Source organism: Clytia hemisphaerica, unplaced genomic scaffold (genome assembly GCF_902728285.1).
Source record: "Clytia hemisphaerica strain Z4C2 unplaced genomic scaffold, Clytia hemisphaerica genome assembly, whole genome shotgun sequence".
Classification (NCBI taxonomy): domain Eukaryota; kingdom Metazoa; phylum Cnidaria; class Hydrozoa; order Leptothecata; family Clytiidae; genus Clytia; species Clytia hemisphaerica.
The window spans coordinates 1,634,075-1,661,214 of NW_027104389.1; the positions used below are offsets into that span (position 1 = coordinate 1,634,075).

Consider the following 27,140-nt stretch of genomic DNA (forward strand, 5'->3'; position numbering starts at 1 on the left):
TGTATGCATAAATTTACCCATAATACTCAGTTTTGTTTGATAAAGGGTATTGGATCACACACCTACTTCAAACACTTTTTTTGCATCTCGTATCGCCAGGATCAACGTGGTTATTGATTGAAAAGACTTTATTTTTCATCACTTAATATTTTTTACTTCATCAGATTTTGTTAGTGAAATTCATTTAGAGAATCTTGCGTACAATTTCATACATATTAACAGAATTTTTTTTGACACAATATTTGAAATTTAGTTGTGTCACTTTGGAGTTACTTTGTTTTGGGCACTAAGACAGGTAATTGTTCGATTGAACATTTCTTTCCCTGATTATCAATACTTAATTATAATTTTTTTTAGACAAATTCTCTTTAGGCAAATTTGATATTCTTTGGGGTCGAAATTAGAATCATAACTTTGTATGCTTAATGACCAAGCTATTCTTGATTTTTGATTTAAATACTCAGATTAGAGAGCAAAACTTTAATTTTTGAAAGACATTAAAAAGTGATTATTGTTTTTGAAGTATATTTTTTGTGTTTCTCTACTCAGATCAACTGATTCGTTCGTGTAACCAAGTCATTAACAAGTTCAATCTCTCCTGCTCACATCGCTTAAGGTTTGTCGAACTAAAATGAAATATTTTAGTTTAGTTTCCTTTTCTCTTGCTAAATTTGTTTTTAATTTATACTATTTTTTCAAAAATGTGAGTACAACCCTGTCTCACAACCCCGGTGGAAGTTTTTTCCTCAGTGGGGATAAAAATTCTATCGTTCCGAAATTAAAAAATTAAGTAGTAGTGTTTTTGAGTGCAATTTTTAAACATTGAATTTCGAGTGAGAATGAAATCAAATTCAATATCTTAGTGGGGCTGAAATACAAGGGTATTCTCCATCGGGACGAAATTATTGCAAAGTTTTCCAGTGGGGATGGGGTCCCAGCGGATCTGTGACACAGGGGTGTAAATATAGACATATAGACAAAAATCGTGATACAGAAATACGTGACTTGTCAAGCGGTTTTACGTACTTAAAAATGGGCCCATCTCTATAGTTAGTCCTCTACGGTGGATTTTTGAGTAGTTTTATTGAAACAAAAGGTTGGAACTTGTTGACTAAGCAACCATTTAGAATAGTGTATATTTATGACAATTAAACTGGTGTGAAACCGGGCACGATATTTTGTGTTGATTTATTTTTACTGTAAAACCATAGCCGGCTGTGATTGGTTCCAACAAGCTTAAATTGAAAACTGCATTAACTTGACAGTCTGAAGGACTGATCTTAAATCTTGGCCTAGACGGATCCAAGACAGGGGTCGTAATAGATTACTAATGTATAAGATTGGAACTCTTTAGTAATACTGAAAAATTTTAGAAAACAAATAGAAAATCAAAGAGTGCACAGATTTCAAATAAAACCTTATATATCTCAGCTTGGAACCTTTTGTTCCAAACTATTGAGATAAAATCGTAAGATAAATTATAATAGATTATTTAGATGTTTTATTGTACATTTGCTTTTATATAAGATTTTACTTAAGAACCTAAAGGCTAGGTTCAAGGTGTGTGTATCGTGTGTGCATGTTTCGTTCATTCAATTTTTGACGACATTTTTGGTCCAAAAATTGAATTTCAATGGTAATATTCAATTTTCAATATTCGAGTTAAGAAATTGAAAATTGAATTTTGATAGCAAATTTCAATTTTTGTTTTGTTTATTGCCAGAAATGAACTGAAATTTTAAATATCATTTTTGATTTTCTAATATAAACTTAATGCATCGAAAATTGAAAATAATATTTTCAAATACTGAAAATTGCGTCGTGAAAAATTGAATTGACAAAACAAAACCAATTTTTTATCACGCTTGCTTTTCCATGAAAACAGATGCTCAAAACAAGTAGTGTTTCATCGGTACCAAAAAAGAACAAAAATGTAGAATGTTTTATTGTTTGTTGCTGTCTAGTTCCCGGGTCTTTTGCAGTTTAATTTCCTTCTGGATAAATACACTATGACATAAATTTCATGTGGAAAAATTTCCTTTACGTAATATATACTCTTCGGATACTCTTCTGACTCTTTGGTCTTTGTCTGCAAACATAGTCCTGCAGTATGCCTTTTTTATTGAGCAACGCCCTTTTTTATAAAAACAATTTTACAAGAACACGAGGCTGGAATTTAGGCCAAAACCTAAGAACAAATTAAGAACAATCTGAGCCTCAGATTTCTAAAAAAGTACTGATTTTAAAAAAGTTCTCAAGTAAAAAACATCGTAAGAACATTTAAGGCATTTTAAGCCTGAAAAATTCAAAAAATTAAGAACAGCCCAGCCTGAGCCAAAGTAAACTTACTGGTTCTTATAAAAAAACTTGTAATTATTTAGAAAGTGCTTGATTAAGTCTTTAGGAACACAGGACTGTGTTAGGAATGAAATTTCTTCAACCTCAGTGGCACAACTCGAGCACAACTACTTGCAAATGACAAACTCCTTGAGGTAGAGATAAATTAGACTTAACAAAGAAGCGACTGAATAAAACTATTGTTTCCTTCGTCTTCTTTGTAACTGATTGTAAATCATTTTCAACTTTCAAATTTTTTATCCGAGACGTCTTTTTTACAAATTGGTTTGGTTTTGTTAAATTCAATTTTTTACAACAGAATTTTCAGTAATTGAAAATATTATTTTCAATTTTCAATGCAAAAAGTTTATATTAGAAAATCAAAGATGATACTGGAAATTTCAGTTCATTTCTGGCAATAAAAAACTGAAATTGAAACTTTTAATCAAAATTCAATTTTCAATTTTTTAAGTCGAAAATTGAAAATTGAAAATTACCATCGAAATTCAATTTTTTGACCAGAAATTTCGTCAAAAATCGATTGAACGGAACATGCATGCATGGTGTATGTTTCGTTCATTCAATTTTTGACGACATTCTCAGGCGAGTTAAGGCAAGTTCCAAACATATTTTGCGTGACGCGCATCGCTTCCCATTGTTCCTTAACTTTCGTATATAGCTCAAAAGAAGCGTATTAAGGAGAGGATTTCGGAAAGTGCTGGGCCGAAAATTTAAATTAAGTCAATCTCAAGATATCGGCCAAAAACTGATTTTTACGTTAGGAAATACGTCGAAAAAACACGTCAAAAAGACAAGTTAAATGACGTCATATTTAAAAACAGCGATAACTTCGGTTACAGTGCTACAATCAAGGTCATAATATTTGAGAAAAAAGGGAAATCCACCGGGAAGTTTTTGAACCACAATCGATTTGTAAGTGCTCTAAAGTAGGTTGGAAGGGTAGAGTTTTAACTCTGAGTTTTAACATGAGACTTAAGACTTAGGACCTTAGGATCTGAGGATCCAAAAGTTCAAAAATAGTCCAATAAGACTCAGAATATAGCCTGGAAGTCTGCCAACCCCTCCCAAATTGAAATATTCGATTAAATTAAAAAGATAGCCAAAAATCGACTTTCTCGCCAGAACTTTAAATCTTGAAAAACGTTAAAATAGCCAAAATTCTCAATATATTATGACCTTGATTTAAATAACATTTTAATGGTCATTCTGTATATATTTTTTTTCGTGTAAACAATATTTCGACCTGCTTGGTGCAGGTCTTCGTCAGGTCTAAACAATACAAACGGTTGAAGGCGCTACCTTGACTTTTTTTGACGTCAAAAAAGTCAATGTAGTGTCTTCTCCCTAATGTGCGAGAGCATTGGTTTCCAAAACCTAGACCTTGATTGTCTTTGGAAATCAAAAATGCCCAATTCTGCTTTGCTGGGGGTCTAATTTCAAACTTAAGTCATATTTCCCGGTTAAAAATATCCCTTTCTTCGGTTTAACAGCCAAAAACTTTTAAAAAATTGAAAATTTTCTCAAATATTGGCATTTTTAGATTTCTGTAAACGGGACCTTATCAAAAAGTGAAATATTTCACCAAAAACTGATTTTGACCTATTGAAAATGCTTCAAAATGGTCGGAAAAGGGTTATTTTTCAAATTTTTGGGGTTTTCTCCTAATTTTAGACCCCCCGCAGAGCAGAAATCGGCATTTTTTATTTTCAAAGACAATCAAGGTCATAATATTTGAGAAAAAAGGGAAATCCACCGGGAAGTTTTTGAACCACAATCGATTTGTAAGTGCTCTAAAGTAGGTTGGAAGGGTAGAGTTTTAACTCTGAGTTTTAACATGAGGACCTTAGGATCTGAGGATCCAAAAGTTCAAAAATAGTCCAATAAGACTCAGAATATAGCCTGGAAGTCTGCCAACCCCTCCCAAATTGAAATATTCGATTAAATTAAAAAGATAGCCAAAAATCAACTTTCTCGCCAGAACTTTAAATCTTGAAAAACGTTAAAATAGCCAAAATTCTCAATATATTATGACCTTGATTGTCTTTGGAAATCAAAAATGCCAAATTCTGCTTTGCTGGGGGTCTAATTTCAAACTTAAGTCATATTTCCCGGTTAAAAATATCCCTTTCTTCGGTTTAACAGCCAAAAACTTTTAAAAAATTGAAAATTTTCTCAAATATTGGCATTTTTAGATTTCTGTAAACGGGACCTTATCAAAAAGTGAAATATTTCACCAAAAACTGATTTTGACCTATTGAAAATGCTTCAAAATGGTCGGAAAAGGGTTATTTTTCAAATTTTTGGGGTTTGCTCCTAATTTTAGACCCCCCGCAGAGCAGAAATCGGCATTTTTTATTTTCAAAGACAATCAAGGTCATAATATTTGAGAAAAAAGGGAAATCCACCGGGAAGTTTTTGAACCACAATCGATTTGTAAGTGCTCTAAAGTAGGTTGGAAGGGTAGAGTTTTAACTCTGAGTTTTAACATGAGACTTAAGACTTAGGACCTTAGGATCTGAGGATCCAAAAGTTCAAAAATAGTCCAATAAGACTCAGAATATAGCCTGGAAGTCTGCCAACCCCTCCCAAATTGAAATATTCGATTAAATTAAAAAGATAGCCAAAAATCGACTTTCTCGCCAGAACTTTAAATCTTGAAAAACGTTAAAATAGCCAAAATTCTCAATATATTATGACCTTGATTGTACAAATAACACCAAATTTTGACTGGAGACGTAGATTAACGATTCTAAAATATTTGTAGAGAAATTTTCAAAATTTTTAGATGACGTCATTTACTGTCGGTAAAAATTAAAATACGTCAAATAATGATGACGTCATCAATGCAATATTTCAGAATTAACAATCAAAGTCTCCAGTCAAATTTTAGTGTAAATTGTAGTAATGTAATCGAAGTTATCGCTGTTTTTAAATATGACGTCATTAACTTGTCTTTTTGACGTGTTTTTTCGACGTATTTCCTAACGTAAAAATCAGTTTTTAGCCGATATCTTGAGATTGACTTAATTTAAATTTTCGGCCCAGCACTTTCCGAAATCCTCTCCTTAATACGCTTCTTTTGAGCTATATACGAAAGTTAAGGAACAATGGGAAGCGGTGCGCGTCACGCAAAATATGTTTGGAACTTGCCTTAACTCACCTGAATTTCTTTTGCAGTCAAAAAATTGAATTTTGATGGCACACGGCTTTGGCACTTTTGATACAAGCACTTGTTGTCAAATTTGACAGAATGGCAAATTTAGGTGATCTTTCATTTTTCAAATTTTGAAATTCATGAAACTTCTCACTTTTCTAATTTTCAAAATTTAGAAAATATTTGGCACTAAATATGGGCAATAAAAAACTAAAATTGAAACTTTTAATCAAAACTCAATTTTCAATTTTTTAACTCGAAAATTGAAAATTGAAAATTACCATCGAAATTCAATTTTGAGACAAGACATTTTGTCAAAAATTGATTGAACGGGACATGCATGCATAGCTTAGGTTATAATATCATCAACGAATTCTTGTTGATTGTTCTTTTAAAACCCACGGCAGATATTTCGTAAAAATGGCTCTTTGAATGTTTCTGTAAAATGAAGGAATTTTCGTGATAAAACTTCTCTAAGCTTCGAAACTGATCAGCAATCACTCTTCCGTTCTTTCAGATTCCTTCAAGTTCTACTTTCTAAAGAAAAACCAAATCCAAAATGGCAGCTTCTCGTGATTACGACCACAATAACACCAACGGTTACTCCTCATCATCTAGCAACGAAGACGAAAACGCTGGGTATCCGTTCGACTTTTTGGAGACCGATTTCCAGTGTATAATTTGTACGATGGTAATAAGAGGGTTTACAGAGCTGCCATGCGGACATGCAGGGTGCAAATTCTGCATTGAAAAATGGGAAAAACAGAAAGTGTAAGTCAATACTTTTTAACGAATTTAACAACATACGCTTACAAACATTTACGAAGTAAAACAATCAGGAAGCTTCCTTTCGGAAAATTTAGAGCAAAAAAATAGTATTATATTTATTTAGTATTATTATAATAATATTTTCCCGATAAACTTTTGGGCATCGTTAAACAAAAAATTTTGAAACGAACTTTTTTTTAAATTGGCCAATATTTCTTCAGTCTAATGAAAATAGCTGTTTTATAACCACTTTGTATTTATTTTACTTTTCAGAGCCTGCTGTGAATGTCAGGAATCTTACGACAAAACTAAGGTAAATTTCAGTATTAGATTTTTTAAGTGTCTTAAGGCTCTTTGTTAAACCTTTTGTGTCAAGGTGGTTCAATGACTCAAAGGTTTACAATGGTTGTGTGCTTTACGATGATTGTACGCAAAAACTTAACATATGCTATATTTGGAATTATATGTCCTAGTCATATTAAAGGGAACTCAACAAATTTTCCATCTTCATTTCTTTCGTAACAGGTATAAAACCTAGAAGGTAAACATAATCTATTTTTATGTTTTGGTGAAAATATGTTCCAGAGTTACGTACTCCGTTTTCATTTTATGTATTTTAAAAAGCTTGATTTCCCCTCAGATTATGTTGTCACTAAGATAGAGGAATAATAACAGTAACAATTTTAGCGTTTTTCAAAGTCATGTTTTTCAGAGTCTTATTTGAGTTTTTGCTTCGGAAAATAAGCTTCTCCCTCTTTGTGATCTCATCTATGGCATAGCACAGCTAAAAGTATCGTAATCTTTTAAAATTGTCAAACAATTCTTAAAAACATAACGGGTTGATACACATATTTGAAATTATAAGATTCATTGTCGAACCAAACGATTTTCCGATTTTTAAACAAAATTGAAAAGTTGTTGCGTTTCCCTTTAAATTAGATTTTAACAGCTTTTAGATTTAAAAAGCTATTTTGAGCCTAAGTGCGTTTAAGAGCCATTTCTTTAAAAATCTTCAGAATAAAGAAAGTGTGATACCTCACCCTCTTAGATGTTGATGAAATTTTGACCGAATGATCTATCACACAAGAAAATAAGACTCTGAAAATTTCACTTTGATATCTCAAGTAGTTTTGCAGATATAGCGTCTCAAAGATAGGCTACCAAGCTAAAATTGACCCTTAAAACTCATTATGAACTCTGATGTTGAGCAGATTTTGAAAGCCAATGAACTTTTATTCAAGTACATGAGAAAGCTGATTTACAGTGGATTTCAAGAACTTTTTAAAGGGAATCAGAAATAATCAAATTGAGTCTCCAAAATTTTCCCCGAAAATCTTTAGCACCTCCTGTGGAGGGTTTCAAACTTTGCGTAATCTGGATAAGAGATAGAGATATTGGACAGTCTAAAGCTAATCACGACACTTGGATTTAGAAATTTTGCGGTAAAGCGTAAATTATTGTCAAAGTAGGATTTCTGAATGATTCTAAAAAGTTTTTGCATAGGAATTAAGTACTGTTAAACCCATGATTTAGTTGAAGTAACCTGCTTACATTTAAGAGTAATATTCACCAAACTGTGAAAGATTGAGGCTTTTCCTGAAAATATAGGCCCTGGAATGGTAGGAAAGGCCAGATGTCAGTCTCATTTTTTTACATATTCTGTACTTAAAAATAAAGAAACAGTCAAAAAGTGTCATCTGTTGATGGAAATGACCTGAATTTTTTTACAGTTGTTCCCTTAATGCCAATGATTAGTTGGCTAGAGAAGATCAACCAATATTTTGACAAAAATTAACCTTTAGAGACCTTAAGTGGGCCTGATTTAGCATTTTAAGAGGGAAAAAAACAACGAATTTAAGCAAATTTTCAATCGATCATATCTTTAAGAGACTTCAAAAAGCCACTGAGATTTTTCGAGGCTATAAACTAGACCTACTAAGGAAGCATTGCTGAAAGTTTCAAAAGATTTTTTTTTTGCCGCAAATAGATACGCCATCTTGAATTTTGCTTCAGACCTGCCAAAATAACAATTTTTTTGGCCATTTTTGACGGTTACGCAATGATGGAAATACTGAAAGTGTTATTTTTATGGCCAAAACCCACCAGTAAACCACCCCAGGTCAAAAGTTTGCTTCAAAAAAGTCTCAAGGACCATCAGCAGACAGCTAAAAGTGCTTCCGAACCCAGATTATGCCCTCTGAAGCCCTCTACAGGAGGTGCTAAAGATTTCCGTGGAAATTTTTGGAGACTCAATTAGATTTTTTCTGATTCCCTACAAAAAGTTCTTGAAATCCACTGTGAATCAGCTTTCTAATGTACTTGAATAAAAATTCATTGGCTTTCAGAACTGCTCCCCACCAGAGTTCATGAAATTTAGGGGTCAATTTTCGCTTAGTAGCCTATCTTTGAGACGCTGTATCTTCAAAACTACGTAAGATATCAAGGTAAAATTTTCAGGGTTTTATTTTCTTGTGTGATAGATCATTTGGTCCAAATTTCAGCAAAATCCAAGAGGATGAGGTATTACACCCTGAAGACTCTTAAAAAATGGCTCTTGACAGTTAGGTGTACTTTAAACTCTATTTCTTTACTCACTAAAAAGTAATTTGAACAAAAAAAGGAATAACCTGATAGAACTAGCCGTAACTTTCATTAAAGTGCTACCGCAGCAAAACAAACACATGGAGTTGAATTTGCTTTCCAAAGGAATGGTATTAGCCCTACAGTGTTTTTTACTAAGATTGACTTCTCATCTGAGACAAAATTCAGTCTTCAAATGCTAATAAATATGCCAGGGGAGTGATATACAGTTATAGTTTCAAAAGTAAAAGCCCATTTAATTTTGGCGTCTACTTAGAGTGACATCCGTGCCCTGCGTTAAACGCTTTTTTATAAGAAAAATTTTATAAAAATACACGGCTGAAATTTGGGCAAAACCTGAGAACAAATTAAGAATAATCTGAGCCACAGATTCAGAAGTTACTGAGAAGTACAGTTTTCCATTTTAATCAATATGGCAAGTACATTTAAGTCTTAAAACCTTATGAAATTCAGAACATCCCGGCCACAGAGCCATAACTTACTTACTGGTTGTTCTATAAAAAGCGTGCATCTAAAGATACTGCTCCCATATGTTATTTTACACGTTTAGTGACATACAATGTTGAGTGATTTTTTAACCTACACGGAGCACATAATAACTAATTGTGGTATAAAAAAAGGAATTTACCTAGATTCAAGATAAGAATGCTACCGGGAAATCATTTAAGCGGAACTAAAATGCTGAAAAACAAGCGCAAAATTATGAGATGTTTGCCTAACTTCCTTATACGCGAAGCTATGAATGCCATCCTCGGTCGCTTTAGTGTTTACAGGTGGTATCTTTGATGATTGCATCAAATAATGTCAAAATTGTCAATTAATTTTTAGAAGCAGGAAAGTCGGTACAATGACCGAAAAATCAAGCACGAAAGACTAGCTCGCTGCAAACAGCACGAACAAGGCTGCACTTGGAAAGGCTCCATTGCCGATTACAAAGATCAGGTATGGACTTCATATTTCCTTATTGGTTGCAATTCAAAAGAAATTTATTTTACTATCTACATAAATTTCAGCAAATTATGAAGTGAGCAGAACCCAAAAACTTGTGATTCTACAGTATGTCTACAAATTCAAAAATTTAGAGATATGTTTTGCATGTTTAAAAATGTGTTGAACCTTTCTAAAAAAAGTACCGTGCTCATCACCATGTCAAGACTTGTTCTCATGTAGCTTTATAATAACATGTCCATAAAGGACACACAGTTTTGCACGGAAAACTGGGGGTCTTCGACATGGTCATTTATACGTCAAAAAAGCGTATTAGGATGTAAATTTCACAAATGTCTGTTGATGAAATAAATTTTCTGTCTTTTTTTTTTATTAATAAGGGGAAAAGTCTTTTTTGACGTCATAAAACTTAGAATTGTAATATTTCGATAGAAAATCTAAAGTTTATGAAATCGAAAGTTTATGAAATCTTGCCCAGAGAGGTAATCATTTGAGGGCTATGCAAGTTTCCCTGCACTTATGCAAGGTTTCACGGAATAACTTTTGAAAAAGAATGTATTTTAATTTTTCCGATGATGTAAGCAGATATTTGCAAAAATTTGTTTTGTCTGAAAACGAAATGCTGCCTCTCAATAATATGCATCTATGGTGTAAATGTCATCCTATTTTGATCATTGGTTTTTAAAATGTTCAAATTTATGGTTTCATGACGTGTCATCATTTAAGTTTCTCCAGAGTCACCAGTAGAATAACAATTGATGATAAAGGAGTTGGACATATGTATTTTGTATATAGCACCGTAAACGTTGTGGCTTCAGAAACGTCAGATGTCGTCTGTGTAATCAAAAAGTCGTACGACATGAAACGGAGGAACACAAATTGACGTGTACACATCGTTTGGTTAATTGCACGACATGTGGTGCCCAGTATAGCTTCATCAATAAAAAGGTGCAACTTTAATTTTTCAATTTGGTTAGTAAAGATAAAAATACCCCTGTTTCAATGACAGTGAATAGGAATAGCAAATTCATTTACGTTAGAAAAAAATCCTTTCGTATGTAAACGGTCCAGCAGTTAACTTCTGTCAAAATACTTTTTTTGTTACTCTCGATAAATACTCAATTAAAGTTATGTTTTTATCTGGATATGTGACTTGAAGTACTCCCTGTTTGAAAATTGAGAGATTCCCCTTATCGTAATGCGTTGAAAATTGTCAGGTTTTTAGAACTAGGAAAACCAAATACTGGAAGTTAGCTTTTTTAAGCGAGCATACGATCAGAGATCAATTCCCACCCTGGCCAACAGTATTGCCATCTCGAAGTTAGGGAGGCTTAAGTATCATGCTCTTAGTTGATTGGATTCGTCCACTCCATGAAATGAGTGCATTATGAGATTTTTCTACCATCTTGTCTCAATTTTATTTTTTCATTTTAGAAACACGATGATGAAGAATGCAAGCAGCATTGTGATTATTGGCAATTTGGTTGCCATGAAAAGGTGAGGCTAATTGCCAAGGGGTCGGAAATTGTACCCAGTTGGTTATGGACTAAAACGAGGGTTATTTAGAGAAAAATAAGGGATTTGTTTTTTCGACAGATGAAAGAATTTTCTAAAATTCACTATACAGGGGGGGTCCTGCAAACATCCGCGGTTAGTAAATCGAAAAAATTAACAAACGGGACAGGGCGTTTATTAGGCACTTAAGATTACTTCAATGCTAAGCCCTGGAATATTGACCAAACTTTCAGTTCTTAAAAAGTTGCTTTGATATTTCGAACTTGTTCACTTCAGTTCACTTCGCTGTTTTTATTTTATACAGGTATACAAACCACACATGATGGAGCGTCACCTTGATTTTCCCATTATTCTTTCATGATTTTCTTTAAATTTCAAATTTAATATTTTCTGTTCATTAGCCGGAGAGGTCCATTAAACTATCACTTGGTTTGTTTTAATTCCAGGTATGCAAACCAAATATGGAGCGTCACCTTGCCAATTCAGCAAGACGTCATATCGAACTTGTTAAAGCTCATTATGACAGAATTGTCAGAGAACTTAACACGACAGTCAACTTGCAGAGTAAACACATTACAGAACTAACAACGCAACTCGAAAGAACTAAATTACCCATAGCAACCAGTTCAAGGTATTTAAAGGAGTGTGCTGGCTTTTGATTGGTTTTATCTTAATTTCTAAAACTATTCCTACAGCTTGGAAAGTCTCCCTTCTAGTGGTGACCAAGTATAGCAAATCAAAATTTTATTGCCTGAGTACTTTTATATCGCGCACTAGCATACCAAAATCCTAGAAAAAAGACAAAAATTGTTAAAAGTGCTCTTAAGCCCGTGAAATGTAATAACTTTTTTCAACTCTTTTACTTTTATTTATTGCGGCTAGCCTAAAACGGAATCTTTCTAGTGCTCCAGGTCAAGAAAGACGGCAAATGGTAAATGACCAAAGAAAGAAAGTAATCTTGCATGGTGTTATAGTGACAGTTAACTATTTTTATATTAAAATTCCGAGGCTCAAAAATGCCAAAATAATCCTTAGGCTGGGATTTTTTTGTCGAGTTTTAAGAAAGTTTGAGGCTTCCAAAAATAGGATGTAAAGACTATATTACATATTATTTTTTCCCATAAGAACAGAATGAGAACAATATGAATTTTAACCTATCGAAAGAATCAGAACAGCTCAACAAAGAGATTTTATTGATCCAATTTAACTGGATTGTGTCAGCAGAGGCTGCTATTGTTCCGCGCAATTGTTCGGTTTGTCAAATGCCTAATGATGCCAGCGTGTTGGCATTTCGTTGGCATTTGAAATGCCATTTTGAGCAAAGGAATCCCCTTTTCTGGCATTTCAAATCAAACAAAGGAACCAAAACAAAGAAAAAAATGACATTTTTGATTTTTTAAAGTATTTGCACGTTTTTTATTCAGTTCTTTCTATGGATTGTAAAATTTGCAAGATTTGCCATAGCCTAGCCCTACGTCAAAAAGTTTCAGTATGACTGCAGTTTTTGAGAAATTCCATGCTTTTCATTGTTTGATCTGTCAAAGTTGAACTTGAGGGAATCACCTTTTTAGAAATGACTCTAAAAAGACGATTCATTAAATGCCATGACAGAAAATACAATGGAAAAGCTATTAAAATCGAATCCCTCATGAGCAAATGCCAAATTACAAATGCCAGTTGGTCTAAACGCAGCCTATAAGAAAGCCGCGGCTGGAATGAGTACAGCTGAATTTCTGTTGTTCTATCTATGTCGTAAGAACGAATTTTTTTATGGTTCGGTGACAATTTCTATTGTCAATTTAATTTGACTTTTAACAAACTACCTCGTTAGACGTAATTTTGCTCATAAACGCAAATCTCTTGATAATTCAAGCATTCATAACATCAAAGCGGCTTTCTTATACTATGGTGTCAGTGACAATTAATTCATTGCAAGTATATCTTTTATTATGTCAGCCATACTTTTTCATTTATTAGCTCACCAACAGTGAAACAGACAGTTAAACCGAAAACTCTCCCCAGACCCCCAATTCGAATTTACGAACGAGAAGAGGAAAAGCAACAACAACCACCAGTAAATCCTATTCGACCAGCTTCGTGAGTATTTAGCTCTTTGAAAGCCTTGGAGACCGTTATTGCTTACTTAAGAACGCCTCCCTCTAGGAAGGAAGCCTTAAGTGACACCCTTTCTTATGAAATTTAGTTGAACTATTTTTTCCTTAAATGAAATTTTCAATTTTTGCCCACATTCAAAGGTGATAAAGGTCAGCCCTATTTAAGGAAATAGGGAACCAATAGAACCCTTTACAAAAATTCACAGATCCCTTCTCATCCCTTCAGGTTAGAGGGTAGACACTATGGTATATATATGATTATGAACATTTTATCATTCCATAGCAGAGGCATTGCAGTTCTTTTTTTGTCGCTAGTTCACAAGGAAATATTTTTCAGAATATTTCCTAAAAATAGGTCAACATTTTTATATGCTCGCCCCTATATTCTGTTATTGGAAAAACAGTCAGAGACGAGTTTCTCACATAGCCCTACTTCTCCATGTTAGCAAGAGTCCTTTAAATATGAAGATTTCAATTGAAACTTTTGTATTACAACTCCCCTCTTCTTGTTATATTACCGACATTAGCCTTGTTTGTAGGGACTGTGTAATTTCCTCGTGAAGACTTTTGAGTAATTTACTGACCAAGAAGATGCAACATGGTTTGAGCCAAAGGGGAAAAGATTTAACCTTGGTATCGGCGATTTATTTTGTCACATCCAGATAGTTAGCACAAAAGAGAATACAAAAGGCTTATTTGAATATTTTTTTATTTATGTAATAATAACCGCACGTGTCTGAAGCATTTTTGCAATTTTCCAGGTGGGATTTTTGGTGTTTTGTTAATGCTAACTTTTTTTCTTATTACCCAATAAATCATAATTTTTGGACCTACCTCCGGGTACCCCGTCCGTTCGACTGTTACCAGCTTTTCTCGAGATTGGCTCATTAGTTTTTTCTGATTTTTGGCACAAATATGCAAAATGATGATTCCTAAAAAGTGACGGAGCCCGATTTTCGAAAACACATTGTTCCGGCCAAAAATGCCGGAAATATGCCGGAAAAACTGTTTTTTTGGCATTTTCTCGAGAATTTATCATTAGTTTTTTCTGATTTTTTGCTCAAAGATGCGTATTAACAATGCCCAAAACATGTCAGAGTCCGATTATTGAGAAAACATTTGTTCCGGCGGAAATATGCCGGAAATCGCCGTTTTTCTGAGTTTTCATTTGACTTTTTCCTTATAATCGGTTGTTTGTTTTTTCATTCAAAAACATTAGTAATAGCAATGTCCACCATCAAGCATGTTTCAATTTGCAATAAAATGAATTTTTGAAGCCGGAACTATTTAAAAATCGCCGGAACAACCTATTTTCGCCGGAAAGACAGTATTTCTTGAATTTCTCGAGCTGTACTTTATATTTTTTTATGAAATTTTGCACACTGATGCAAAATGACAATACGTAAAATTTGACGGAGCCCGATTTTCAAGAAAATAATTTTCATCCTTACTTAGTTTTTTCTGATTTTTTTGCAGAAAGATGCGTATTCGCAATGCTCAAAACATGGCCGAGTTCGATCTTTGAGAAAAGAATTTTTCCGGTTGAAAATGCCGGAAATCGCCGTTTTTGCAGATTTTCATTGGATTTTTTGCTTATATTTCTATGTATTTCTCACAAAATCATTATTGATAACATTGCTCACCATCAAGCATGATTCAATTGTCAATATAACTGATTTTTGCGACCAGAACTTTATATTTATTTTTTTCCTACAACCTTTTTCCCTCTCCCCTTATCAACAATCAATGATGAATTTATTGCGTTATGCATTTTCGTTAAACGCTAAATTTTCTGACTGATTTTGTTGATTTTTCTCCTCGCATTGCTATCTAACTTTCATCATCACAGGGCCCGCGCCACGATTTTGAAAGTGAGGGGGCCAACAAAAATATAGTGACGGCGCAGCCATGGTTTGCGCCGACGAGCCGGAAGATTTTCGATTTTGACCTGGCTTATTTGGCTGAAACAGCTTCCTTTTTGTTCTGATTTTCCGAAAGATAAGACAAACCATGTCCCCTTTTAGAAAGGTTCTAACGTTTTTATTGGCACGCACACAGAAAAGAAAAAAATAATTAGGTAAAGAGAATTTTTTTTGCTTTGCAATAAAGTGGGGGTACAATCAATGTTGATGATATTTGCAGGCGAATTACCAGTCCATCCTTGACTAGGGGAGGGGGGTAAATAAAACCACATATAATTAAAACCTCCTAATTATATGGTCAAATCTTTCTTTCTCTCAAAATATTGAAGTAATTAAATTTTTATTAATCGCGCGACTCGAGTCAATACATCAAAAAATGTACTCTTGTAAATTTGTATAGCGACTCTGCAATGAAAAAATATGTCGACACTACTAACACTGCCGGGCCTTTACACCGCTTATGCTTTCTTGTACACAATAATTTCGCCTTTTATGCGAGTGTTTTTCCACCGAATATTAGTTCAGACGTCAATCATTGAAATGTACGTCAGGAATATTTTTAATTATCGCACCAACTAGGCAGGCGTAAATTTGCATATTTTTGATTAGTAAAACCGGTCATTTATACATTGTATTTTGTATAAAGTTTTTCGTTAAGAAAATACGGTAACCAGAAGGGTGTTTTACTAAGAATACTAATTCTCAAAAATTGAAAGTTTCCTTTTTTCTTAATGGTTAAATGGTAGTCTAGCAAGCTAGACGACTAATTTATACATAGTAGAAATAAAGCAAAAAGTAATGGAGGGAACAAATTTTATACAAACTAATATTATCCCGTAACAATAATCGTATTATCATATAACGCCTACACTACTGTATTACACGCATTATAAACGACTCCAGTCTAGTTAAATGGCAACTATCAATATATTTCGGATCCCAAATTGTTCAAAAGTATGAGATTTTCATCCCCAAAGAAATTTTTTCTTTGTTTCGTAAGATTCTTTCGCTGGAAGAATTTCGCATATTTTTGACAATGGCATTTTGATCTTTGCTTATTCCATTTCTTTCTTATAACTGTTTTGTATTATTGTTTCATTTAGAGCCAACTTTTCGATCAGATTTTTATGTCTCCTAGTGCGAGTAGTTCAAGCTACTTGTTTTACAAATTTCCTCTTAATATTTTTAGAGCCAAATGGGATGGACAGAAAATTCATGAGATAGTGTTCCAGGGTGAAACGCTGACGTTTGATGGTAAGTTGAATTTTAACATCCCTGTATCTGCGACACTGTCAAATCTACCCCGGTGGATAACCCGGTAAAACAAATTACCAATAATGACCAAATTCTAATCCACATCACAGTGTGATAATGTGAATGAAGCCGATTAAATTCAATTAGAAATTTCCGTTCTGTGCATAAATTTAATTATGTAGGTCAACCCGGTCAAAAATTCCAGGTTTTTTGCAAAGAGCAGTTGAAGGTTTTATTTTTGCATAAGTGGTCCTGTTTCATATCAGACACATGTCTCATAACAGGACGGTGTCTCCCTATTGTTTTATTATGCTGATATAAGCAAAGAAATGTTGTTTTTTCCTCTTTCTGACCAATCCTACTCCACATCCGTGTCAATCCAATGTGAAAAAGCTTGTGAATTAAAATTGATGAGTAAGAAAACGATATCACTCCTATTTAAAAACAAAACCTTTGAGTAAAATAAAATTCTTCCTTAATTGTTTACACGTTTTTTTTTTTTTTATTAGAACCTAGTTTATAAGAACATATAGGCTGAAATTCGTCGAAAAATTAAGAACATCTTAAGAACATGCCCAGCCTCAGTTTGGAAAAAAATGACAAGAAACTACAATTATTTCCTCTTTTTAAGCAGTTTTAACCGAATTTAGGGGTGGATCTTCAAAAGTCGAGAGTCAAATATTGTCCAAATTTTGCCAAATTTAAGTGCTCTTTATTTTGTATCATATTGTCGATTTAGAGTAGTCTGAAAAATTAAGAACACATTTAAGAACATTTTAGGCTGAAAATTGCTAAAAAAAATGAGCACATCCAGGCTCAGCCAAATTTTAGGTGTTCTAATAAAAAAAAACGTGTATCTTCTTATTCTCAACATACAATCAAGGTCATAATATTTGAGAAAAAAGGGAAATCCACCGGGAAGTTTTTGAACCACAATCGATTTGTAAGTGCTCTAAAGTAGGTTGGAAGGGTAGAGTTTTAACTCTGAGTTTTAACATGAGGACCTTAGGATCTGAGGATCCAAAAGTTCAAAAATAGTCCAATAAGGCTCAGAATATAGCCTGGAAGTCTGCCAACCCCTCCCAAATTGAAATATTCGATTAAATTAAAAAGATAGCCAAAAATCGACTTTTCGCCAGAACTTTGAATCTTGAAAAACGTTAAAATAACCAAAACTCTCAATATATTATGACCTTAATTGTAATTCATTCCAAACTTATCTTACATATTTGCCTGCAGCAATTACAATCATTTTCTTTTCAATTGAAAATCGTGGTGAACATTCTCACCCCAGTGAGGTTGAGACCCGCAAATCAGACTTGGTGAAATTTTACTTTTTTCATACTCTCACCCCGGGGTAATAAAACACCATCGATTTTTTTCTAATAAATCTCATTGAGGTGAAAAAAGGGACCCTGACCATTTCCGCACATCCCCAATACCTTTTCCCCCCAAATACCCTCTTCCCTGGGTGTAAGTATTTTTTTGTCACAACAGATTCAATACATGTGTCCGTTAATTATTTTAGTTTTTATTTTCTAATTTTCGGGGAGTAAAAGTACAAAAAGAGATTATTATGTAGTCATTTTTTCGAAATCAGAGTTTTGGAAGCCGCCATAACAGTTGTCCTTTGCCGACACATCTCGATCCTCGATTTTTTTTTTTGAAACAATGGAAGTACAATGATTCGCTCTCCACCGTTTTATGGGTTGTTTATCTACAGGGTGTCCCTAATAAAAGTATCGAGTTTGAACATGCGATTGAGTAGAAAGTTTTAAGTGTGTATTCACAAAATTGTATTTTAAGCTCTCCCTCTTTTTTCTTTGTCATTACGAAACAATAAAAACATACTCTGCCTGTTTACAAATGCAACGAAATTACGATCATGAGAAAAACGCAACAATTAAAACATGTTTGTAAAGAATCGTATGTAAAACTATGAAAATAATAAAAATGGAATGTATGGAACAATAAAAAAGTAAAACGAGGGAATTTGAATTTTTATTAATTTTGATTTTTAAAGACGTACATTTATGTAACAGGGGAATAGTAAAAGGGCTATTGATTAATTTATACGTTGTAACTACCTTTTGGAATGAGCCTATGTGATGGAGAACGTTCTTATATCTTAGCGATAACACACACTAACTTTTTTACTCAATCGCATGTTCAAACTCGATACTTTTATTAGGGACACCCTGTAGAGTGTGTCTAAATTAAATTTATGGTCCTAACAACTTTACGACCAGAAGGAGGGTCGTCAGAAAATATTCAATTGAAGATGAAATTGACATTGACATTATAGTCTTGTTAATTTCATTCTCGAGAGAGTTATCAATTTTTTTCTTCCGAAAATGATATAAAAGGAGTTTGGCGCGCTTTTCATTCAGATCGTTTTTGAAGAGATGGAAGTTGGTCGTCTTTTGGTTGCAAAGACTACTTTCTGCGAGCATGAAGGATTTTATGAACTTTCTGTGTTTTTTTTCTTTTCGCTTTTCAATTATTCAAACTCATACTTTGCTTTTATGTACTCTCTAAAGGAGTTTTTTTTTACTTTTTCATCTCTCGGCTTAAACTAAAAATTTAAAAGTTGAATGGATTTTCAATCCAAGCTGTCAAGGACTGCAGTAGCGTAGGTAAAGAGGAGGCGCAAAATTTGTGTAGGAGAGCAGATTTATATGCCACAGTAAATTATACTTTTATATTATGAATAGTTTGTCATCATAGATATCTGCTCTCATACACAAATTTTGCCCCCCCCCTTGTCTACGCTATTGGGCTGTGAATAAAATAGAATATTCGTTAACAAAAGCCAAAATATTTTCCTTTCTGACCAAATTTTCATAGATTTCCCAACCTTCATTCGTCAGAACAATTTTTTAAGTTTATTCCAGAGAAATGTTAAAAAGAATTTTAAAAGCGTCCCAGAAAAATGTTTTTGCTCTTTTTGTTAAATTTCATACCATGAATCTGAAAAAATTTTGTTGTCCGAAATTAAACGTAAAAAAGTGAGATTGGATTTTTTTGAACTCTCCGCGTAGAAATGTTAATTAGTTTTTTTTTCATCAAAATTATCTACAGCCCAAAGTCTTTTCTTTTCACAAACTAAATGGAAATTCTAATTCCAAAATTTCAACTTATTCTTCGCTCGGGAGATATCGAAATTCAGATTTATTTTACACGGAGGTGATTTATCGTCCCGTCACTAGTAAAATGAGTTTTCACTGAGCAAAAAGTTTTTGTCCAAATTTTAAAAACTTTTTGTCATCAATTTGGAAATATTTTTGTTGTTCAGATTAGAAAATATCAGCTTCAAACTATTAGTCTGGGAGCAGAATCACAAAATAGCAATTTTGCTTAACCCAGAAGGTGAATGGGGTTGTTATACATCATTGGAACGGAAATTTTATGCTGATTATGGAAACCCGGGTCTTAAAAAGTCTATCCTGGACAAAATTGCAAACGAGGCTGGAGTTTGCACTCCGTCGTGGTGTTTTTTTCGATTTTACCTGTTCTAGAAAATTGCTTACTGTCAGCAAAGTTAAAGGTTTTAGAATTTCATTTTTCATGCAAAATGCTGTCAATAGAATGGGTTAATAGAAAAAAATTCAAAAATGTCGAAAATTTTTTTTTTCGCACTCCATCTTGGAGGATTTTGGCGAAAAATCAATGTTTTTTCTTAAAATTCGTCAAAAACTAGTCTATAAACCACTGAAATTATGTCAAAATAAGTCCAAAAATACTTTCCTGCTAAAAATACTATAAAAGAATAAGAAAGTATAACAAATAAAGTAAAAATCGGCTTACAACGCTATTTGCACTCCCCCTGTTTGCGGTTTTATTGAAAAACGAGGATTTTTGGTGTTTTTGAAGAAAAATAAACCTTATTATTTAGGTTTTTCCTTTGATTTACGAAGCTGGAAATCCTGTGTTTTCTCCTATCAATCATTTTTTCCAACAGATATGCAAAAGAATCTGAATAAATCAATCACCCTCCTTCGCTGGGTGTTAGGCCAAAGTTTAGTATCTTTGCTTAAATTTCATTAAAAACTAGTTATTATCCATTGAAATCGTGCTTAAGTGAGCTTTTTAAATCACAGAGGTTCAAAATGTTCAAACTTGGACCGGCTGCCGGAAAATTTTGCCACTGAAACTGTCTTCTCCAACAATCATCGTGAATGGTCGTTCACTCCCTGCATCAATGACTGATGCTGATGAAGTCTACAATATCTTGATCAATGTGGGGAAGATCCTGCGTAATCTAGGACAACAAAATCAATGTGTTACCAACGGTAACCGTTGACGAGCTCTTGTAAAAGCTTGTGGGGCATGCCCCAGCTTCAAAATATGCATGGGTGGGTTTTTATAGAGTGATGAAGAAGCACTTTTATGATATGAGTTTTCTGCGATCCCACTGTTGTTATTCTACTCTCTTGCGCTTAATTGTAGATGGCGATGATGATTTTGCTAAAAAGCCCTAGGAAAATGAAGGTTTTAGCGATTTTTCAGGAAAATTTCATAAAATTTGGGGTTGTTATAAAATGATATTGAGAGTAAAAATTTTGAAAAAATGCAAAACGACCCCACACTACAAAAGTACAAAAGAGTACCCAAATGGAACAATGCGAATGCGAATTTCAGGGTTTTCGGTGACACGGTATCGGCCTTTTTCGGTTCGGTATTTCGGTATTTTGTAAAATATGTACGGTATTTATATTCAAAATGCTGCTAGTGATGGTAATATACCCATAAAACTTCAGCCTTTCGGTATTTTACCTATGGAATCTAGGTATTATTTCGGTAACACTTTCTGAACTATATTCTTCATGAAGAGTTTTCCAAAAATAGCCTGCGGCGCTAAACTATCTTCAAATTTAGAAATTTACTAGTACACCCATGTCTCAAATACGTTTGGCACTTGCCCGCACGTCCCCGTTGTATACTTATCCAACCGTCATAGTCCTTAAACAAGTGAAAGCTTTAACGAAGGTGATGGCATGCGTAATGCCTCATTTCCCCCAATGAACTTAACTGAGAACTTAGGCAAAGATAAGATATCCATAAAAAGTAGCGTTTGAGGTACTTAGTTTTCATAAAAAAATCAGTCCAAAACATGGTGTAAAAATCGAAATTTTCTCCTGTCCCCGAAAACTACGGTTGCGACTCCTCCGTCACGAAAACCTCAGTTCCTCGATACTAATTGTACGTCGAAATTAAGTCATTCTTTTACTATATGCTGTGATCGGAAAATGTAAACTAAAACTACTATTACTACGTTTGAGTTACGACATTAAGTCATTCAGATCCCGCATTCATTCGTTTTGAAAGTCTCAGCAGTTATTAATGCTCAAAACTTATTTCAACAATATTTTTTGCAGCTTAAACGCCTTATTTCATCCATTAAGCGCCACCATACCACCCTCTTGTAAGCGCCGTAACTAAGCTTTAAGTTTCGAAATAAGCGCCGCACCTCCCAATGCGGCTGGAAAGTGAAGAATCTTCAATAGCAATTTCGTCCTAAAAACCCAGGCGAAGGAGAGCGATTTTTCATGGAGGAGTGCAAAATAGCGTTTTGGGCCCACGTTTTTTTTTTCTATACTTCATTCTTTTAAAAACATTTAGCAGGGAAATATTTTTGGACTTACTTTGACACAATTTCAGTGGTTTATAGACTAGTTTTTGACGAATATTAAGTAAAAATACTGAATTTTGACTTAAAATTACTGAATTTTGACTTAAAACCCCAGCAAAGGAGGGTCATTTTTCAGAATTTTTAGCATTTTGTGTTGGATAAAAAATGATTCTAGAGAAAGAAAGGATTTCCAGTCGTAGATCAAAGGAAAGCTAGAAAATGTTATATATTTTCAAAAGCACCAAAAATCTCGTTTTTTCAATAAAAACGCTAACGGGGGAGTGCAAAATAGCGTTTTAAGCCGATTTTTCTTTATTTTGTTATACTTTCTTATTCTTTTATAGTATTTTTAGCAGGAAAGTATTTTTGGACTTATTTTGACATAATTTCAGTGGTTTATAGACTAGTTTTTGATGAATTTTAAGTAAAAATACTGAATTTTGACTTAAAATTACTGAATTTTGACTTAAAACCCCAACGAAGGAGGGTCATTTTTCAGAATATTTTAGCATTTTGTGTTGGATAAAAATGATTCCAAGAGAAAGATAGGATTTCCAGTCGTAGATCAAAGGAAAAGCTAGAAAATGTTATATTTTTTTCAAAAACACCAAAAATCTCGTTTTTTCAATAAAAACACCAACGGGGGAGTGCAAAATAGCGTTTTAAGCCGATTTTTCTTTATTTTGTTATACTTTCTTATTCTTTTAAAAACATTTAGCAGGGAAAGTATTTTTGGACTTATTTTGACATAATTTCAGTGGTTTATAGACTAGTTTTTGATGAATTTTAAGTAAAATTACTGAATTTTGACTTAAAATTACTGAATTTTGACTTAAAATCCCAACGAAGGAGGGTCATTATTCAGAATATTTTAGCATTTTGTGTTGAATAAAAATGATTCCAGGAGAAAAAATAGGATTTCCAGTCGTAGATCAAAGGAAAAGCTAGAAAATGTTGTATTTTTTTCAAAAACACCAAAAATCTCGATTTTTCAATAAAAACACCAACGGGGGAGTGCAAAATAGCGTTTTAAGCCGATTTTTCTTTATTTTGTTATACTTTCTTATTCTTTTATAGTATTTTTAGCAGGAAAGTATTTTTGGACTTATTTAGACATAATTTCAGTGGTTGATAGACTAGTTTTTAATGAATTTTAAGTAAAAATACTGAATTTTGACTTAAAATTACTGAATTTTGACTTAAAATCCCAACGAAGGAGGGTCATTATTCAGAATATTTTAGCATTTTGTGTTGAATAAAAATGATTCCAGGAGAAAAATAGGATTTCCAGTCGTAGATCAAAGAAAAAGCTAGAAAATGTTATATTTTTTTCAAAAACACCAAAAATCACGTTTTTTCATTAAAAACACCAACGATGGAGTGCAAAATAGCGTTTTGAGCCGATTTTTCCTTATTTTGTTATAATTTCTTATTCTTTTATAGTATTTTTAGCAGGAAAGTATTTTTGGACTTATTTTGACATAATTTCAGTGGTTTATAGACTAGTTTTTGACGAATTTTAAGAAAAAACATTGATTTTTCGCCAAAATCCTCCAAGATGGAGTGCGAAAAAAAAATTTTCGACATTTTTGAATTTTTTTCTATTAACCCATTCTATTGACAGCATTTTGCATGAAAAATGAAATTCTAAAACCTTTAACTTTGCTGACAGTAAGCAATTTTCTAGAACAGGTAAAATCGAAAAAACACCACGACGGAGTGCAAACTCCAGCCTCGTTTGCAATTTTGTCCAGGATAGACTTTTTAAGACCCGGGTTTCCATAATCAGCATAAAATTTCCGTTCCAACGATGTATAACAATCCCATTCACCTTCTGGGTTAAGCAAAGTCGTCTATAACTCGACATATTGAATTCTGCTCCCAGACTATATTCTTAGTTTCTGAGATCTCGAGGTTAGATTTTTTTTAAGTGAAAATATTCTACCGACACGAATAAAAATGATTTCTTGCTGACCAAAAAGTTTTCATTTAAAATTCAAAATTTTTTCGCCATCGATTCGGAAATATTTTTCTCGTTCTGTTTGCAAAATTTCAGCTCCAAAGTATTTTTGGTTCCTGAGATATCGAAATTCATTTTTTGTTAAATTTTTTTTTACTCCGTGAAAAGTTTGAATTTCTTCTATTTTTCTTCAGATGTTTGGGAAATTTTGCGCGAAAAGAAATTCGCGAAATTCGAAGAAATTTTCCAACAAAATCCGAACATCGTCAACTCGTTGCGTGATGATGGTGGTTATGGTTCGACACTTCTCATGAGGGCTGTTGTTGAAGATCATTTCGACGTTTTCGTTCACTTGATGGATTATCCTCAAGATTTTTCACTCGTGGACAATCATGGTGAGAACGTTCTTCATTTTGTTGGTTGGAATGGAGAAGTTCGTCATTTGGAAAAGTTTGATCAACAAACAATCGAAAAGTTGATCGATGGAAGAGACAAGTCGAACAGCACACCATTGCATCGTGCAGCAAGTTTCAACAAACATGACGTCATCAGATGGTTGTTGGCCAAAGGAGCGAATCCAGAATTGAAAAACAATGCTGGTCGACGCCCTGATGAACATCTTTATTGTGATGGTGTTACCAAAGAAATCTTTCGATCGTTTCGTTCGTCTTGGTAAGAAAAATATCAACTTTTTCACGTTTTTTTAGGGTGGGAATATTTTTTGGAGTTTGAAAGATTTTTTTTTCTATTATTGCGAGAAGTGTTGAAACTTTTTTTTTTTTTTTTTTAAATAGAAGTGAAAAGTTATTTAAAAAGTCTTTAAATTTTCAGTCGGATAAATTTCACCTTTTCGGAGTTCGAATGAATTAAACGGATGAATTGATTTCGATATTTTGATTGAGATTTTTCATCGCATTTGACCAGACATATTTTGGAGACGGTTGAAATTTGCAAATAGATGGTTTTTTGTGAAATGTTTTCTCAGGTTGTTATGAATTTATTTTTTGGTGGAGAAAAAAATCGTCGTTTATATTTGATTTTACCGTAAGTTTTTTAAGATATTGTTCATGTGTTTCAAATGTTTTTCATTTGATTATTTATTTTTCAGATTGATTCCATTGTTTCCATTGTTGGTTTCATCGTTTCCAATGACGTCATCGGTTCCAAATTATTTCCACGTAAGTTAGTATATTGAATATGTATTTGGCTTCCGCCTGATGTGAAATTGCCTAAAGCATAAATTTTTCTGCATACCGGAATTTCTTGTAAAAAGTGAATCTATTCAAAAAACATAGAAAGGAGGGCTTGGTTAGCCTGTACCAAACTCTTTTTGGTGGACTGAAAAGACCAAGGGAAATTCAGTATGATGTACAATGCAGACTTTCATGTGACAGAGACGAATCCGCGCAAGTCTCTGTTGTAAAGTGTTGAATTATCTTCAATTAGTCGAATAAATGCAATTGTTTCTTTCTGTAGTAAAAATAGCGTATAAAGCCTAAAATACCTCAATTTGACCTTGAAGTAAGAAAAGAGGTTATACCTCAAAGAAGTTATTAACTAGTTCTTATAAAAAGACTCCTTATTCCGTGTTTTTCAAACTTTTCCACCACATCAGATTCTAAGCATTCTCATTAGCCGCTTTTTACCATTTTTATAAAAACTATTTATTCATCTTCGAGTCAGCAAGTTTTGTTTTGCAAATTAACCTCCAAAATTTTCAAATTTTCTATTTTTAGATTCCCAGCACGGCAGCACGCATGAGAAGTTACACCCGTCGTTCTTGACGCCGTTTCTACGATTACGTTATTTATTCATTCCGTCTCTACATTTCTCTTTGCGTTCAAACATTACTCCCTTCATTTTGGCTTGTTTTTAGATGTATTTTTCACCACTTCACTAACTTGACTATTATTACGTCAACCGTCACTAGTTTTGGTGGCGTGTCTATTTTTACGCCCTTACGTTTCCACCTTATGGATTACCTTTGTTGAATATGAAAAAGAGTACAGTGCTAAAACTGATGTCGCTATTGATTTTGATTGGATCATTTCCCTTGTAAATATCCGACTCTTTTCGCTTACTCGGTGAAATTTTGTTCAGTCAGTCAGTCAGTCAGTCAGTCAGTCAGGGAAAAAAATTTAGATACTATTTTTAGTGGAAAACCCTGTCAACAATGACCTCGGTGAAATGAATGAATTTTTCTAACCTTTACTCTCAGGATTTTTTGTATGGTTTAGGTTTGACACCTCCATGGGTGAAACAATCAAGATTAAATTATCTAAGTACTGTCAAAGTTTTACGGTCTTTTTCGGGAGAAACTCATGGGTGGTAAATATTCGATGATTTCAATTTGAAATTGCTCTTCATTTCAAGCCGATAAACGTTTTTTGGTATATATATGAAAAATATTTGTATTGTATTTAGATAAGAATATTTTATTGTATAGAATTAATTGTAAATAGTATTTTCTCTCATTAATTTATTTTTCTTTATGAAAAATTACAAATCGACCTTAGGCGACTTGAGACGAAAGAAAGAAAGCCTGAAAATCTTGCTTTAATTCTTTTCTGCTTAACTGTTTGGGAGAGAGAGAAATATCGCCCCTAGTGGAAAATTATACTCTATTTCCTCCCAGATAATTGAATCCTCACTGCAAAATATTGTGCTATTTCTTCCAACCCTACTGAATTATTGTTTCCCTACTGAATTCCCTTGCTCGAAAACAAAGAAATTCAATCACCAGTCATAAAAAATATAGTACGCTTATTTCGGCACTTTCTTTTTGGCATCACTTTTTCACTAACGACTTTTAAGCGAACGAATTCTTTTTCAACCTTTTCTGTATTGATCTTTCAATTTGTCAATTTTTGGCCAAAAAGTGAAAGCCGTATTTTTTTTTTCTAATTTTCTGTTT

At 33.3% G+C, this 27,140-nt stretch overlaps 1 protein-coding gene across 3 annotated transcripts; it reads left to right on the top strand.

The window, feature by feature from the left end:
* Positions 1–26,786, top strand: LOC136819658 (TNF receptor-associated factor 6-like). Of its 3 annotated transcripts, XM_067075902.1 has the most exons (13): positions 3–295; positions 550–616; positions 6,030–6,283; positions 6,554–6,593; positions 9,710–9,823; positions 10,625–10,777; positions 11,264–11,326; positions 11,791–11,975; positions 13,322–13,441; positions 16,570–16,634; positions 24,421–24,898; positions 25,335–25,404; positions 25,963–26,786. In XM_067075902.1, coding segments are annotated over exons 3-12 (1,431 nt in total). In that variant the 5' UTR covers positions 3–295; positions 550–616; positions 6,030–6,071; the 3' UTR covers positions 25,336–25,404; positions 25,963–26,786. The 3 variants fall into 3 exon arrangements, with proteins under 3 accessions (XP_066932005.1, XP_066932003.1, XP_066932004.1); XM_067075904.1 differs by lacking the exon at positions 9,710–9,823 and having other exon boundaries at positions 1–295; XM_067075903.1 differs by lacking the exon at positions 550–616.
* The last annotated feature ends 354 nt before the right edge of the window (positions 26,787–27,140 follow it).